Genomic DNA, 17675 nt, shown 5'->3' on the forward strand with positions numbered 1-17675 from the left:
GCGGGGGCCCGGCAGCCACCACACACGCGCGGGAGAGTGCCAGCACCCTTGCCCAGGCCGCAGGGCCCACTGACCCGAAGTCCTGGTCCATAGACTTGAAGAAGAATTTGTAGGCGTGCACCGGCCGGTTGCTGAGCACGTTCTTGAAGTCCGCCAACGTGACGCGCTCGGGAGCTACGGGCAGCTTGACCAGGTACGGCGTCTCCTCCTCGTCCATGTGGTAGATGATTTTGGTCTCCGCCATAGCGCGGCAGGGGCGACGCGGAACCCGCGCAGCTTCAGGGCCCGGCTCACCTCTCGGACGCGGGGCGCCCTCCCAAACCGCCGGCCCGCGCCCCGCCCGCCGCCCCGCGGCCCCTTTGCGCGTCCGCCCCTCCCGGTCCCGGCTCGCACCCGTTCCCCGCCTGTTGCCCCGCGGCCCGCGGCCGCCCATCCGCTGCGGCCCCGGAGCGGGCGCGAGGGAAAGCAGCTCAGAGGGCTACTGCGGCCCGCCGCCCCCTTGGGCTGTTCAAGAACCGCCTGGTGGGGTTGAGCTCACGGCCGCCGGAGGGCGCTTCAGGGACGGTGACGTCACTGGTCGCCCGCAGCGCGGGCGGGGCGGGACTGCGCACGCGCGGAACGGGTCCGGCGGGGCTGGGCTACGGTGTGCGCACGGGCGGAGCAACTCGGGTGGGACTGGGCAGGCTCCGGAGGCCGGGCTAGTTGGGTCTCTTTGAGCACTGGCTTCGGGTGGGGCTCTGAGTTCCCTTAGCCAGTGCTCGCCCAGATTCCCAACAGGCTGCAATCCTTACGGCATCTGGGTCTGAGGTTTGTGGGCAGATAGTCATGCTGGACCCCAGAAAGACAGATAGACTCTGGAAAGGTCGCTGCCCTTGAGCCAATAAGATCTGCCAGGGAGCAGAGGAGTGTCGTAAGGCTAAGTCGGTCCTGATTCTCCGACCCAATCCCAGAGCCTCCTAGGTGTCCAGAATGCGGAGGCACTGGCCACTTTGGCGGCTTTGGGCGCCCTACAAGAATTTGAAGATACCTATGCCTAGCCCAAACAGCGGGAGCCTCACTGTGCTCCCACGCTAATCCGGAGCTCAGTTCTTATGCCCACTGCCTTGGCCCATCGGATCTCCAAGAAACTCAAGTAGTGACACAGGTATACACACAGATATCCAGGCAAGGCCCAGGCTGCAACTGAAGCCAAAGGGATTTTCGCCCTGGACACTGTAGATTGAACCAGCCAGGTGTCCTCCGCAGACCAAGGAAGACCAGGTCACTCCTCACTCCAGGATGGCCTAAGGCCATTAGAGGGAGTAACTCACTGGCCAGTAAGAATGGGGAATGCATAGGATATTGATCAGTGATGGAGAAAAGTGGTGCCTGTTGTGACCTTGGACCATCCCCAGACACTAAACCAGCACAAGGAAAGATCCCACCACTGCCTAGAGGACTCAGAGGTAGGCGCTGAATGCTTATACTAAAGGCCACTGAAGTCAGCCTAAGCAGAGTTCTCCCCCTTACTCCCAACTGCTATTCTGGAATATTCTGGAAACCTATACTACTTTTGCCAGCAGCTGGCCTTCCTTGAATCTCTATAAAAGTAACCTGAAGAAATCGGGCAAGATGGCTTCAGAGGATCTGCCCAAAGGAGAAGAAAGACAGTCCCTTTTATGAGTGCCCCTCAGGTTCTGGTTAGTCAACAAAATGATGGACTGGGTATTAGGACTATCTTGTACCTCACTGGTACAAATTGGTATAATTATGCTCTAATTGTATTTTGAGAGAAAAGTTTTATTTTAACAGGAAGGGTGATATGTAGGAGGAGCTAAGGTGGGAGGAGTACCAAGAGGAAGAGAAGGAGTAAGGAGAGGAGGAGAAGAAGGAGAGGAGAAGCTAGGTGATGAGAGAGAGAAAGAGAGAGGGGGGGCATGGAGGCAGATGTTCACGTGTCTCCACCAGTCAAAGATAGTTGATATATCTAGGTTGGGTATTGGGTTACACTTCTGATTGAGCATTACCAAACTTATAAAGCCTTTGATTAACATTTTAAAAAATTGTATAAAAGCAAAAAGGAAAAGGCATGGGATATGGGTTTTCTAAGGAGGAGAAATGGGGAAAGGAGATGGCATCTGAAATGTAAATAAAATATCCAATAAAAAAATATGCCTGGCTGGGCAGTGGTGGCGCACACCTTTAATCCCAGCACTTGGAAGGCAGAGGCAGGCGGATTTCTGAGTTCGAGGCCAGCCTGGTCTACAGAGTGAGTTCCAGGACAGCCAAGGCTACACAGAGAAACCCTGTCTCGAAAAACCAAAAAAAAAAAAAAAAAGGACAGAGGCAAGTGGATCTCTATGAGTTCTAAGCCTAGCCAGGGCTATCTAGTGAGACCTTGCCTCAGAACAAAAATAAATAAATGAATAAATATATAAATACTCTCTTTTGGAAAAAAAAAAAAAAAGAGGGGCGGTCAGTTAAACGTGTTTGCTTCCCTGTAACCCATATCGTTTAAGGAGAGATCAACTCCTGAACATTTCTTTTTTTTCATTTTTTTTCAAGACAGGGTTTCTCTGTGTAGCTTTGGCTGACCTGGAACTTGCTTTCTAGACCAGGCTGGCCTTGAACTAACCTTCATACATGCAGTGATGGGCATGTCCAGAATGACACACATATAAGTAAGTTACTAAGTACTTAAAAGGTTGTTGGGAGCCGACTTTTAGCAGAAAGCGGCTAGATCATCTTTGCAGCCATCTGGAACCATATACCCTGATAAGAGATTTGGTTTTCAATAGCCTACAACAGATGAAGCACACTCTGATATTCCACATATTTTGTTTTGCTGTTTACTGCCCCCAGCTGCAAGGCGCACGTGGTAGTCACGCCTGCAAGGTGCACGGTGCACGTGCTATCCATGCTATAGATGCCTGTAAGGCTTTCATCATATCAACACCTGCAAGGCACGTGGCAAAAGCGTATAAATACCTCAGAATTCCCTTCAATAAATGAGACTTGGTAGAGACTTGATCAGACTTTCTGTCTTTCTTCATTCTTCGTGTCTCTTTCCCTTTATCCTCTCTCTGTCTCTCTCTCTCTCTCTCTCTCTCTCTCTCTCTCTCTCTCTCTCTCTCTCGACCCTGACCCTCGGACCAGAGCGGCAGCTTGGGCCAAGACACAGTGGTCGCCAAGCGTGGAGCGGAGCAGGCCCACAAAGCCGGGCAGTACGGGCCGCGACAAAAGGTGAGGGGTTGATGGCTAAAAAAGAGATGACTCAGTGGTTAAGAACACTGGCTTCTCTTCCAGAGGATCCAGGTTCAATTCTTAGCACCCATATAGCTGCTCACAACCATCTGTAACTCCAGATCTAGGGAATTCAAAACCTTCTTCTGTCCTCCATGGGCACTGCACACATGAGGTACATAGACATACAGGCAGACAGAAATATAGATAGATAGAGAGATAGAGATAGAGATAGAGAGAGAGAGAGAGATAATTTTTTTCAAAGGCTTTTTAATATACTTGTTTTAATTTTATGTGCATTGGTAGTTTGCTTGCATGGATATCTGTGTGAAGGTGTTGGATATAACTCCTTGGGAATGGAGTTACAGACAGTTGTGAGCTGTCCTGTGGGTGCTGGTAATTGAACCTGGGCCCTCTGGAAGAGCAGCCAGTATTCTTACCTGCTGATCCATCTCTCTAGTCCCAATTTTTTAAGGGGTGGGGGAAGAGGTCTATGGCTTCTTTTAGCTGCTTTTTCACACAACTCTGAGTCTGCTGAGGTCACACAGCCAGTGCCTAGTTTTAACTATCCCCAGGGGAACAGTACCTGAAAACCAACACCTGAGCCTATTGACCAAGGCTTGGCTCTTAGGGCTCTTTCTGCCCAAATCTCCTCAGATTTGTATCCTTGGGGAACATGCCCGCCTATCTTTTACTGTCTTTCTTTTACTCCATCTCAGCATCTGCGCCTCTCTCTCTCTCTCTCTCTCTCTCTCTCTCTTGTTTTTTTTTTTTTTTTTTTTTTTTTTTTTTTTTGAGACAGGGTTTCTCTGTATAGCCCTGGCTGTCCTGGAACTCACTCTGTAGACGAGGCTGGCCTCGAACTCAGAAATCCACCTGCCTCTGCCTCCCAAGTGCTGAGATTAAAGGCGTGCACCACCACAGAACTGGGCTAACAGCATTTCCTTCTATGGCCAATCTCTGCCCCCCCCACCATTGTATACCTCCCCCTTCCTTGTATACACACACACACTTCAGAAAAGGAGCTGAAAGCCCTTCATCATGGAAAATGGGTTCCTGTGTCATAGAACGTAGACAAAGTCCTTCTACCTAAGGGGACAAGGAAGGACAGTGGAACTAAAACAAAGGCTATGGGAACATCCTGGGGTTCCCAAGACCCAGACATGTCCTCCCTGAACAGAAGGAGAGCAGCAGGTCCAAGACTAAAAATCAGATATATCTTTTATTATCACATGAAAACTTCCCCAGCAGGAGCGAATGACAGCTGTTTGATGTGACAGTACAGGCCCTTCAGAGCCCTCTTCACCCCATCTTCAGCCAAAACAAAGGACAAATGGGGCCCCAATCCCAGACTCCAGCCTAGGGAGGGATGTCAAGGCCAAGAGTCACACGGTACTAAGTAACTGCTGGTGCAGCTCTCAGAAGACATTCAGCAGAAAGGAATCAGAAGCAGAGAAAGGGCCATGGACCAGCCCCAAGTTGCCCAAAGCAGCAAGGAGGGCACATGAATCAGAACATATGACAGCAGGGCTCTGAGCAAATGCACAGGCATAGTGCAGTTCAGGAAGACCCCCAGGACAATGGCTAATGTGTTTAACTGGTGGCTAGGAGTCTTAAAGATTTATTTATTTTTATTTATATAAGTACACTGCAGCTGTCTGTCTTCAGACACACACTAGAAAAATGCATCAGATCCCACCACAAATGGTTGTGACTATATTTCTGGGTTCAATTCCCAGCATCCACATGGTGACTCACAGCCATGACTCTGATACATTGAGTACTAGGCACCATGTGGTTGCTAGGAATGAACCCAGGACCTCTGGAAGAGCAGTCAGTGCTCTTAATCTCTGGGCCATCTCTCCAGCTCTAGGAGTCTTAACTAGAATCCTTAAGTGTCTTCCTAAGCCTAGCAGTAAGAGGCCATGAGGGACTTTGTATTTGGTGGATATTAACAAGGTGGATCTTTGGTGGATTTTTGTTGTGTTGAAGTTGGGGATACAGCCTTCAGTGGGTACAGGTGACTGAAGGGCAGCAATGACACTATACCAGAGTCCCTAGGGAACCCACCGTTGCTCACCAAGATGAGGGTGGTGATTCTAGGAAGTGCAAAGTACAGGCAACTGCTGTGCCAAGTTTAGGCCAAGTTTCTAGGTAAGTCGGACCAGCCGCTGAGAAGAGCCAGGAATACCGCAGGAGGGTCAGGGAGATGTCCTTTGATACCGAGCTGCTGGCCCAGCCAGAAGCTCGGGGTCCATTTATTTGCAGTACTCCTTCCTGAACTCTGGAAGCCAAGAAAATGGCTAATGTCTGTTCTCTGTCCCTTAGTCCTAGTGGGAAAGTCAGCAAAGACATTTGATATGACTTCCCAAGGCCTTCACAGGAAAATGGCAGGGGTCCCTGGAATGGGTAGTCTCATGTGGGGTGAGGGGTAAAAGTGCTCACCTTTATCCAGGTCCACATCCTTGGCAGGCAGGGGACTGTGGGCCAGCTCAGCCCTCTCCTTCAAGATGTTGTTTTTGTAATCTGGTTGGGGGGAAAAAATAAGTGCCACCCAAAAACATACTTCCCCTGGACCCTTGTGGCCCTCGCCCTTACCTAGCTGGATGTCCTCAGTCCTATATGGAGCCTGGTCCCTTGTGGCTACAGCAAACTCCACCATGTTCACATCCTTCCTAAAGGGAGACAGCAGTTTAGGAGGTCAGGGCAAGGCAGGTCTGGGAGGAGAGTTGGGAAGGTAAACTCACCCCTTTGATTTCCCAGCTTTTTTATCTGAGGTCTTGCATCCTGTGAAGAGAGAGTTATTGGGTCAGTCCCACTGTCCTCCATTAATCTGGGCCCCTCTGATCTAAGGGTCCAGCCTCACCTCCACTGTGACGATGGCGTGTAGCCAGGACTACAGTGATGAGCAGCAAGATGAAGAGCAGTAGGGTGGCCAGCACATAGCCCAGTTGCTGGAAGAAATGTGAATGGTCCTCTGGGACAATGACATTGATGATGCTGTGGCCTCGGGCCAGGGTGGGATCTAGAGGTAAGTAGCAAGCATCAGAAAACCTCTGCAAGCCAGGTGGTGGGGGTGCATGCCTTTAATCTCATCACTCAGGAGGGAGAGGCAGGTGGATCTCTGTGAGTTCAAGGCCAGTCTGGTCTACAGAGCTAGTTCCAGGACAGCTGAGAAGAAACCCTGTCTCGAAAAACAAAAGCAAAAATAAGAAGGAAGAGGAGGAGGAGCAAGGGGAGAGGAAGAAAGGAAAGGAAAGGAAAGGAAAGGAAAGAAGGAAGAAAGCAAGCCTCCGCAATACCTTTAGCACTCTAGGTCACAACAGGGCCCCTTCTCAGGCCGCAGGCTGTACACACACCTGGGCTAGGAGCACTGTTGTGACCAGACCCATTGCCAGGAGAAGCACGAGCTGGTGGTTCAAAGGCAGGCTCCGTGACCTGTAGGTGGAAGACTCGGCGCTCGTGGAGGCCACAGTAGTGATGGTGCAGGTGGCAGGAATAGATGCCCTCATCACCCGGCTCCAGCTCATCTATATGTAAGGAGAAGTCACCGCGTGCAAAAGCATTGGTGTTCACTGACACGCGATCACGCAGGAAGGGTGGTCCGTAGGCGCGGCGCTCGCCAGATGCATACAGGTCAAGCAAGCGGTCAGCGCGGTCGTGTGGCACCCCAGGTAATTGTCGGTCCCAATGGACCACCTGCTGCGCCTCCTCTAAGTGGTGGTCAGTCCACACGTGCGCACGGTTCACGCAAGTCATCAGTGCCGGCGCGCCATGGGCCACCACCAACACTTCCTTCTCACCGTCCCAGTATGCGCGACTTAATAGGGCTGCGGATGCATTGAGAAAGGCAGTCAGATCACCTCACAGAGGTGAAGAGGGTGAAGATTGGGAGTGCGGGGTAAGGAGGATAGGGATGGAAATAGCAAAGAAGGGTAAGGGACACACTCACGATCGTCTGTGACCTCAAGGCGCACAGCCAGGCTCTCATCCAGGTGGCAGTAGTGATGGTGCAGATTGCAGGTGTACACCCCTTCGTCGCTTCTCTCCACAGCTGCTTGGCAGAAGATAACCTTTGCTAGAGGAAACCCATCCTCCTCGTGGCCCCGCCCCTAAAATGTCCTATCTCCTCTGTGGCTCCGCCCATCTAAAGCTCCAACATTCAGAAGGTCTCTCCTGTTCTTTCCTACGTATCCACCCTCAACCTCTCAGCTCCCTCCAGCTACCCACTCCACCCTCACCCCTGCCGCCAAGGTTTCAACTTCTGCCAAAGTTTCAGCCCACCATGGTTCTACAGCGTACCGCGGATGAGCAGCGAGAAGTTGCCGTCGTGGAAGGCAGAAGGCGACAGCAGGAGGCGGTCGCGATCGCGCGGCTCGTACACGCGCTGTTCACCCGCCGAGTACATATCCACAAGTCGGCGCCGTTGGCTGCCCGGGCCATCGCTGAGGTCCCAGTGGACCACGCGCTGGCGATCAGGCAGCCGATCTTGGGTCCACACCATGCGCGGGCTCTGGCAGCGTAGTACCGCCGGGGTTCCGGCTGCCAAGCTCACCGCAGACTCAGACACAAGAGAGTTGCTGGCTGCTGCGGTCCCTGAAGGCCCTTGTTGGGAAGGGGGAGTCAGTGGCAGAAGTCGAGATAGGAGGCAGGATTAGGAGAGAAGTGGACCCTGAAGGAGTCTGGCCCACAGCTGGGTTAGGGATACTGACCTGAGGATAGGACTGCAGAGCCTGCAAGAAGAGGAGGAATAAAGCTCTAGGTATGTTAAACCTTTGCACCCTTGGGGGCCTCCTGCAGTCATGGCAGTTTATTGCCATGTTACCCACTTAACAAGTTCTGGTAAAGAAGCTGCAGGAGTCGTCCACCTTCCTGGCTACACAGACAGCTCTGGTGAGTGGGAAACCAGACATCTGGCAGTGAGTAGTAGGAAAGGATGTGACTTTCTGCAGGCTTGTTCTGAAGTGTGAACTTGAAGTAGCCATGGCTACATCATAGCAACAAGTCCACCCGAACTGCTCCAGCACGACGCTGAGACAAACAGAAGCATCTGTGCTGAGCCTTTAGGAACTTTCAGACCTCAGGCATTCATAGCCCTGTTCTACCCTCCCCCCCCCCCACACACACACACTGGGTGCAGTATGTATCCCTGCTGGCCTTTCTCAAGAGCAGAGACCCACAGTCCCAACAGATGACATGGGGAGTCGATCTGATCTGACACCACTGGCCCAAGATACAGCTGTGGAGAAGTGGCTGACGGCCCAGGCTTTTAAGAAAAATGTGCCTGGTCAGCAGGCCAAAGTGGGCAGGCCTGGGGGCTCTGAAAAGGGGAGGCTGGAACAGATTTTACTAGCCCCTTAGTTGTCAGCCCCACTCGACTTCCCTCTCCACATCAGGGAGAACTGAATCCTGAGCAGCTGACCATGGAGCCAGGGTACTCCCTCACATCCTCCCCATTTAGGCTCTCTGGGATTTGACAGTACCTGCAGGCTTCGTGCTCCCCTAAGTGAGTTGCTATTTTGAGCACCCCTGCACAGTCCTTTTCTTTGATGGGGGTTCTCCACCCCTCCCAACCTAAACCCAGACAGTTCACCCACTCTCTGTCCCACACACCCAGTCCCACTCTCACACTCACTCTGAAGAAGCACCAGTTCCCACAGCAGGACGCAGGATAGCAGTTCCATGGCGCCTGCGGAGACGGCACCGTGCTTTGTCTTACTCAGCTCTAACTCTTCAGAAAAACAGCCGACCCCCTCTCCCTGCCAGCACCCGCTGACATCACGGAGCCCTGGGCTGGGCCTGTGCCCCACCCCACTGCGCTGCTCTACTGCTTGGCCTCCCCCATCTTGACCTGGCCTATAATGCTGCAGACACCCTGTCCGGCCCCAGTTGGTGGGAGGGTCTGGGTAGACCGCTGGGCCAGTCACTGGTCAGTCCTGGGGAGGGGCAGTAGCTCAGTCCTGGGACAGAAGAGGAGGCCTGGATGTGAAGATTCCTGAGGCCATGTGAGTGCCAAGCATCTGGTAAACTTCCTGAGCTTCAGCAGAACCGGTGTTTGAGGGTGAATGATCTGTATCCCCTGCTCTCTGACATTCTCCTATGTGATCAGCCAGCTCAGAGAACCTGGGCTTCTTTCTTGTACTCTCCTGCCACATCGGGTGACTTCCAATTTCACTTTAGCTGAAGATGGTTTACTATGCCCTTCTCTGGGACCATAGTGAGCTTCCTGGGGACAACATGATGGCAATGTGGTCAGTTATCTTTAGGATCAAGAACAGCCAAACATTCAGTCAGGCATGTTGGCCCACACCATTAATTCAGGACTTGGGAGGCAGAGGTGGGTGAATCTCTGAGTTTGAGGCAAACCCCGTCCGTCTTCATGGTGAGTTCCAGATCAGCCACAGCTGCAACATGATGTTATCTTTCTCAAACAGAACAGAGAACAGCCAACCAGGGAAGTGAAGGACAGGAGCTCTAGGCACTGAGGACGGAGTGTGAGTTTGCTCACTTTCCTTCATGACCTGATGACTGGGGCTGTCCACTTTCTTAAGGCAAAACCCTAGAGTCCTGAGGCTGAGACTGGATTACTGTGATCTGGGAAACCTCCACTTGGAGAAAAGGGGAGTGGAACTCTCTCAACAGAAAGCACAAATTTGAAGCCCTGGGGAAAACAAAGTCATATAAACAAATGGGAAATAACAGAGTAGCACTGTGTTTCCAGCCTGCTCCTACTAGTTTAGTAAACCTCAGAACAAGAAAGGAAAAGAATCCAAGAAAACCACAGAAGCCCTTAACTAGTGTAGGCCTCCTCTTTGGATATAATCAGTACAGGGCCCTATCCCTGCGGGTTGGGGTGGGGTCCCCAAGTCCTCAGCCAAGCCAGAACCCTCAGCCTAGCTGGCTCTTGGAGGGGAGGGGACAACAGGGAGGACCAGCTGTGAGGCTCTAGGAAGCCCCTCAGGACTTAAGGGGCCATCTCCTCTCCAGGATCTGGGCCAGGCAGAGCATAAACTTGGCCCCCAGCTCTTCCCTGGGACTCTTATTCTGGGAAAAAAAAAAAAAAAAAAAAAAAAAAAGTTCTACCCAGCAGGCCATTCCCCAATCCTCCCTTTCTGGCTTCCCTTATGTTTTCCTAAATAGTGTTGCCTTACTTGCTACAGTGTCTGCCTCTGCCCCACACTCTCCGCCTTGACCTCTGCCTCTGATCTCTGTCTCCCCTCTTCACTCTCCCATGGTTATCCTAGGCTGTCCCTTTATCCTGCTTCTTCTCATGGAGGGAAAGTGTTCAGGAAATGATAGACACATTTCCAGATAGAGAACTGAGGAAGAGTCGCTAGAAGGAATCTGTTCTATACCTCTGCTAAGGTCTTCTCTTTGCAGACTCCCTGATCTCAGGGCTCCACTTGAGGTTTGAGGAAACTCTCGGAAACTGCAAATCCCAATAACCCAGTCTCAGGTCACAGGCCAGATGCTGATCTATCTATAGGAGACTCCCCAGAGACAGGCATATAGACCCTGGCCAATACCTTCCCTCCATCCTATCCTCTGCTTCAGGCCAGAAGAGTCACGATGGACAGCAGAAGTCTGTTTGCTCTCTTCCAACTACCTCCCCCCCCCACCACCGCCACATCCTTAAGCAGGAAATAACCACAGATGAAAACTGGAGCCAAGCAGGCAGCCTGGGCTGCTAACCAAGCCACCTGCCCCTCCCATAGTTAAGGGCATGAGCTACTCCGGCTCCTTCCCTTTGTCCCTTGCTTCCCAGACCCACCTAGAATCTTTGTCCCTCTAGGAAGAAAACAGATCAGGACAAAGCAAAACCACTGACCTCATGTCCAAGCCTCAGCCAATCCAGAGCCCTAGACCTAGGGCTTAGGGGTGTGGCCAGACAAGGGGTATCAACCAGTCCACTAGGCACAAAGACTAAGAATCTGCTGTTGGCTCCTATTCCTGGTGATTTGACATTCCAGGCAGCCAGGCTCGTTGGGCAAAAAACCACAGGACCAGAGATTCAGTCAAGCCCAACTCCCCCACCACAGGCTTCTTAAGGTCGAAAGTAATATAATCAGACCAGACACAGGCACAAACTGAGTTTGCTTATGCATCTACTGTTATTCATCCGTAAAGACCCACATTGGTCTTTATTCATCCAGCACCTACCAAACACCCACTGTATACCAAGCACTCAAGATTTAATGCTAAACTAGATGGTATACCAGTCCCTGCCCCGTTGACAGACCAACATACTTACCTTTTATAATCAATTTATTTATTGAGAAGGGTCTCTACATAGCCTTGGCTGCTGTGGAATTCACTATGTAGACTAGGCTGGACTTCAATTTACTGAGATCCACCTGCCTCTACTTACCAAGTACTAGAATTAAAGTCATGCACCACTACACCTGGCTTATGATCTTTAAAAAATATGGTGTGTGTGGGTATGGGTGTCGTATGTATGTGTACTACATGAAGTGCAGTCAGAGGCCAAAAGAGGGCATTAGATCCTCTTGAAACTGCAGCTACAGGTAGTTGTTAGCTGCTTTTTGGTGCTGGGAATCAAACCTGGGTCCTCTGGAAGAGCAACAAACACTCTTAGCCACTAGACCACCTCTTATGATCATTTCTAAATAACAGAAGTGGGATGGGCATGGTAGCACATACCTGTGACCTCAGCATTCAAGAGGCTGAGGCAGGATATCACCATCAGGAAGGTGAACCTGTCTTAAAATAAATGCCACAAGAATAGGTCTGGACCGTCTGGATAGTGAGTTGCCTGATGGCACATTAAAATACTGAGACAGTTTAGAGCTGCCATGGACAGACAAGGAAAATGGTCCCTATCAAGTCTTCATGGTTAGTCTAATTCTAAGAACCCCCAAGACTATGAACATTGGTTCTGCACCATAAAGTCCCCTGTGTGACTGTGAGCAGCATAGTCATATGCATACTTCATCAGGCTGCATAACATTAAAAGGTGAGAGAATGTCCCTGCACTGGCGACAGAGCATCTAGCAGAGCAGATGCAGAGAGCAACTCCCTCCAGTAGCTGTCCCTCCACCTAGGGGTAAGAGTCCCACTGGGTGGGCAACAGGGCAAGGTCTGAGGGTGGCCTTTGGAAGTCCTAGTCTGCAGCCAAGACAAAATATCTTCATCCCTACAGCTTGGAGGAATGAGATTCTGTAGTGATGTCGGTGGTCTAAAAGTGGGCCACCAGACTTCGGGGATACTCTGACTTCAGGCTTTTAAGACCCTGAGCAGAGCCAGACTGTGGATTGTAAGGAAACAAATACGACTTGTACAGTGGTAGGGGGTCAACACAACTCCATAGTAGGAACAAGTACAAATTTCATAGGGAATGATTTTACCAGTATCTACACCCCCTGGTTCTCAATAAAGATTGAGTAAGATGAGGGAACTAACATGGGCAAACTGCTGGGTCAAAAAAAAAATCCATCTGGATCTTGCTAGGATCTGTATGAACCCCTCATGTCAAAGAGCTGAAGACCAGAAGGTCCATGTATACCCCAGACCATAACATTCACCATTCTACCCTCAGACTGGTTCAGGAGATTTTTGTGAAGGAGTTGAACCCAAGCCTTTGTACATAAAAGCAGACACTCCATCACTGAACTGCATCCCTGGACTGTTCTCTATGAGCTCTGACCCATTTCCAAGAAGTAGTCACTTGCATGCATATCTGTTGTTTCTTCAAGGGTCCAGACCGTTTTCCCCATTGCATTTCCTACACCACAGGCAGACTGCTCTGTGGACCCCATTCCAAAGGCCTGGGTATGTCTTTGAGAAGGACTGTCAGTTGCTAGGGTTCTGTTACTCTGGGAAATCCAGGAGCTGCTGACCAGCTGAGAAAGACCGAGACCAAAAAACAAACAAACAAACAAACAAAAACAAACATAGAAAATTATTTCAAGGGCCAAATTTTTTATGCAGGCAAAACGTTAAGAAACCAAGACCAGGGCTAGAGAGATGGCTCAGTGGTTAAGAGCATTGACTGTTCTCTCAGAGGTCCTGAGTTCAATTCCCTGCAACCACATGGTGGCTCACAATCATCTGTAATAGGAATCTTATGCCATCTTGTGGTGTGTCTGAGGACAGCAACGGTATATCCACATACATGAAATAAATAAATCTTTTAAAAAAGAATTTATTTATATATTATGTATACAGTGTTCTGCCTGCAGGCCAGAAGAGGGCACCATATCTCATTATGGATGGTTATGAGCCACCATTTGGTTACTGGGAATTGAACTCAGAACCTCTGGAAAACAGCCAGTGCTCTTAACCTCTGAGCCATCTCCCCAGCCCATAAATAAATCTAAAGAAAGGAAGAAAGAAAAGAAAAGAAAAGAAAAGAAAAGAAAAGAAAAGAAAAGAGAGAGAGATAGAAAGAAACCAAGACCAACACTTTCAACAGTCAAGGTAGACCTTATCCAGTAGTTTCTGCTTTAGTGTCTTCTGCCCTGTAGGTCAGTGAGGCCAGCTGATGGTGCTCCATTGTTGAGGACAGGCATCTATGCTGCCATTGTCCTATGCTGTGATATATATGTCTTTACTGAATCATCCATCAGCTGTTTTTAAAAATGTTTTTTAAAGATTTATTTATTTTTTATTTATATGTGTACACTATAGCTGTCTTCAGACACACACCAGAAGAGTGCATCAGACCCCATTACAGATGGTTGTGAACCACCATGTGGTTGCTGGGAATTGAACTCAGGACCTCTGGAAGAGCAGTCAGTGCTCTTAACCACTGAGCCATCTCTCCAGCCCCAAAATGCTTATTTTTATACGAGTGTTTTGTCTGCACGTATGTATATTTACTACATGTATGCCTAATGCCTGTAAAAGCCGCAGGAGGGTGGCTGATCTCCTGGAATTGGAATTACAGACAGTTATGACCCACCGTGTGCACACTGGGAATTGAATTGAGGTCCTCTAGACAAGCAGCAAGTGCTCTTAACTACTGAGCCATCTCTCCAGCCCCTCATCAGTTTTATTTTTATTGTTGTTGTGTTAGGTATGCATATACCTTTAATCCCAGCACAGAGGAGGCAAAGCCAGACTGATTTGCATAGTGAGTGCCAAACCAGCCAAAGCTTCATCGTGACACATTTTATAAAATGAAAAGCAGAATCCAGGCATGGTGACACAAGCCTTTTATCCCAGCATTTGGGAGACTGAGGCAGAGAGATCTCTGTGAGCTGGAGGGTAGAATGGTCTACACAGCAAGAACCCAGGGCTTCAAGCATGCTCCAAAAGCACTTGACTACTGAATGACATTCCATCAGTTTATTTTTCGTGTACGCCATGGGGTGTGTGTGTTATGGTGTACATGTGATCAGAGGACAGTTCGGCATCTGGGGATGGAACACAGGTTTTCAGGTTTGGTGGCAAGTAACTTTACCTGGTAAACTGTTTTGCTAGTCATAATCCATCAGTTTTAAAAAGAGAACAAAGCAGAGGTAACTTTTGGGTGTGCTGGACCTCATTCTATAGACCATGCTGGCCTCAAACTCGAGAGATCAGCCTGCCTCTGCCTCCCATACCCGGCAACCTTGAATTTCTAATCACTCTTTGAGTACTGAGTCTCAGATTCAGGGTTTTGTGAATGTTTGGCAAGTGCCTACCAACCAAACTTACACCTTCAACCTGTACTAGAGTTTGTAGTACTAGGAGTCAGTACTGCTCCTCCAAACCCCAAGCTGAGTTTATAGGGACCTCCCTAGGCTTCTTGATCTGGGATTCTGTAGCTCTACACTGCTCAGTTCTCCTAGTAAAAGTAGGTTGGAGAAAGAAAGCCTAAGCAGCAACCTCAGTCCTAGACACAGGAATATTTTCCCAACTTCCAATCCTAACCCTAATTCATGTCCTTGCCAGGACAACCCAAGCCATGGACCATGGTCCAAGGGAACATCCTCCTTCTATGTTTTTCCTCTGTATAGGACATACTGTCCTTGCCAGCCACACACTTCCCCGACAGTAGGAAGTGAGACCCATTGGAGAATCAGGCTTGCTTCATACAGCTATACACACAGAAGTACAATGCCCTGGCCAACATTACTCAGCAGAGCTAAGGACTGTTGTATGTGGAGACGCTGAACATTTACTAGTTAAGAGATATACTAGGTAATTAAATATGCTGGCAGAGCAGGCATGTGGTGGGGATAAGCTCTCAAAAGACCACACTGAGGTAGTTATTAGCTTTTAGTCTTGGCATTAAGAGTTGGGGTACCCAACATGGTTTGAAGACCACTCTTACCAATCCTGGCCTGGCTGGAATCTGAACTCTGACAATGCTAGGAGTGGTCAGGTTGAGAAGCTGGGAGCAGAACCAAATCACAAGCCTCCCTTCATAGCATTTTCCCAGAACAGGGAGATACCAAGGGGCTATGTGTCCCACAAGATAGAAGGTAGGATAGAGGCCCTATAGCAAAGAAAGGATAGCTACTTGTGACCTGGGAGGAGGTACCAAGATTATATATATATTTCTTCAAATTGTCTGCTGAGATCCTGGTTGGATAACGTCTTCTAAGCCATAGGGAATAAGAATCGCATACTCAGGACTGATTCTATGCATAGGATTGTGTGGCAGTCATATGTTCCTGTCTTGAAGGAATCCAGCAATATCCATTTGTCTCTGACCCCCATTCTAACAACTCAAAATGTCTCTAGAAGATTCAGGTCATGTTAAGAACCACTGCCCATGGGCAGACATGATAGCTTTAATCCTAGCCCTTGGGAGGCAGAGGCATGATGATCTCAATTTGAAGGTAGCCTAGTCTATATAGTCAGTTCCAGGACAGCCAGAACTACATAGAGACCATGTTTTAAAAAACAAAACAAAACCAAAAACTGCCTATTATTCTGTAGGAACTATGAGGTGAAGTAGCCCAGAGCCTCTTCTTTTCCAGCTGGCACCTTGGGTGGAAGCCAGCATGGCAGCTGAAGCTCTTGGGCCTGGGCCACCCAGGCCACTCTCCCATCGGTATTCACATTGAAGCCCACCTCCCTGGAGCTGTTCACAGTGATCCCAGAGCACTGTCTTCTAACATCTGGAAGCTTAGCTCCAGACAGGAGAATCAAAACCCCATTTTTCCTCTAAAAGGAAGTGTGGGGTGAGCCACAGGGCAGCTCCTGGGCAGGGCTGGAAGGAAATACCAGGAGCAGCTGTGGACAGCCAAAAGTGCCAGCAGAATGCAAGGAGCTACAGGGTTAGACTTGGCCAGAACTGGATCAGAGACAGCATGTTCCACTTCAACAAGGCTTGATCTCTGAGGCCCTGGCCCTAGGACCCCTGGTCCACTAACCACAGGAGGCCCAGACTCAGAAAGGGTACCACAGCTGGGGAGCCCTGAAAGGAGCTTTCAGTCCAGCTGCTCTTGGTCCTCTGCCAGGGTCTATGCGATGCCAAGAGCCTGGCTGCTGCCCCCTTATGGTCACTAGTAAAAGCACAGCTACATTATAGGTTTTCAGTGCTCCATCCAATCTACTTCCATCTTTCTGCAGAGAGCACAAGGCCCCTTTCGGATCATGCCTTTAGAAACATGTTCACTAGTTCACATTCATTGGTCAGGGGTCCAGTTGGATCCCCAAGGGACATCTGGTTATCATTATCATCTAGTCTAGCCTAGATTTGTTAATTCAGGTGATATCGGAGAGCAGGGTACATGAGGGCCCACATGACCTAACAGATGCGCTATTCAGTTTCCCAAGCTTATACCTAGCCCCCTCATAACTTGGTGAACAAGGGTCTTTTCAGGCCCTCAACTATTCAGAACATACATTCCTCTTGATACAGAGATACTGGAATCATGAGGGTCTCTACCTCAAGCTAGACCCTAAAACAGCATCTTCCTAAGTAAGCTGACAGCACTGAACTTACCAAAACATACCATCCAGGTAACCTTCCTGACTAGTGCTCCAGCCCACACTGAGGACTCCAGAACACAGCTGACTGAGGAGCCCAGAGGAGGCTGGAACATCTGGTAAAGCTGACAACCCATGCCAATCCTCTGTCCCTGTGGCAAGATGAGATCATTGCAGCCAACAGGGCAACTTAAAGGGCTCATTAACTACAGAGGACCATGTGCCATCTCTTGAGACATCTGAGCTTCCCTTTTCTGCTTCCCTCCTGAGTCCTCACAGATCATCTCTTATTCACCATTCCCCCTAACCCAGGTACCCCTCAGCTCCAGGCCACCCAGGCCACTCTACCATTAGTATTCACACTGAAGCCCACATCTCTGGAGCTGTTCACAGTGGTCCCAGAGCACATATCTCTAAAGGAGGCCGTCATTTCAGAAGGCAGATTAGTTAGGCTGGAGGTCAAGGACCATTAGGCACCTTTGGGCCCTGGGTTCCAATGGCAGAAGTATGTTTTTACCTGAAGAGATCTCACACCAAGCCAAAAGAAACTCTAGGCTGGCCTAGAGTAA

The 17675-nt window shown here is 49.7% G+C and overlaps 1 protein-coding gene across 4 annotated transcripts; it reads right to left on the reverse strand.

The window, feature by feature from the left end:
• Positions 1-4425: 4425 nt before the first annotated feature.
• On the reverse strand, positions 4426-8996 carry LOC117701954 (matrix remodeling-associated protein 8). Of its 4 annotated transcripts, none has more exons than XM_076706339.1 (10): positions 8858-8996; positions 7935-7955; positions 7525-7818; positions 7175-7276; positions 6582-7052; positions 6089-6247; positions 5970-6009; positions 5821-5897; positions 5668-5748; positions 4426-5552 (listed from the first exon to the last, which is right to left on the reverse strand). In XM_076706339.1, the coding sequence occupies exons 1-10, from the start codon at positions 8904-8906 to the stop codon at positions 5299-5301; spliced, it is 1548 nt and encodes a 515-aa protein (XP_076562454.1). In that variant the 5' UTR covers positions 8907-8996; the 3' UTR covers positions 4426-5298. The 4 variants fall into 4 exon arrangements, with proteins under 4 accessions (XP_076562454.1, XP_076562453.1, XP_034349248.1 ...); XM_076706338.1 differs by having other exon boundaries at positions 7525-7827; positions 8858-8995; XM_034493357.2 differs by having other exon boundaries at positions 5339-5506; positions 8858-8995.
• Between the last annotated feature and the right edge of the window lie 8679 nt (positions 8997-17675).

The sequence above is a fragment of the Arvicanthis niloticus genome, unplaced genomic scaffold, assembly GCF_011762505.2.
Source record: "Arvicanthis niloticus isolate mArvNil1 unplaced genomic scaffold, mArvNil1.pat.X pat_scaffold_351_arrow_ctg1, whole genome shotgun sequence".
Taxonomy (NCBI): Eukaryota; Metazoa; Chordata; class Mammalia; order Rodentia; family Muridae; genus Arvicanthis; species Arvicanthis niloticus.

Coding starts and splice junctions, on each gene's coding strand:
- LOC117701954 (XM_076706338.1), bottom strand. CDS start 8,906: ATGGAACTGCTATCCTGCGTCCTGCTGTGGGAACTGGTGCTTCTTCAG. Junction 7,956..8,857: donor GGAACTGGTGCTTCTTCAGA/GTGAGTGTGAGA, acceptor CTCTTCTTGCAG/GCTCTGCAGTCCTATCCTCA. Junction 7,053..7,174: donor CCTTGAGGTCACAGACGATC/GTGAGTGTGTCC, acceptor ATGCATCCGCAG/CCCTATTAAGTCGCGCATAC.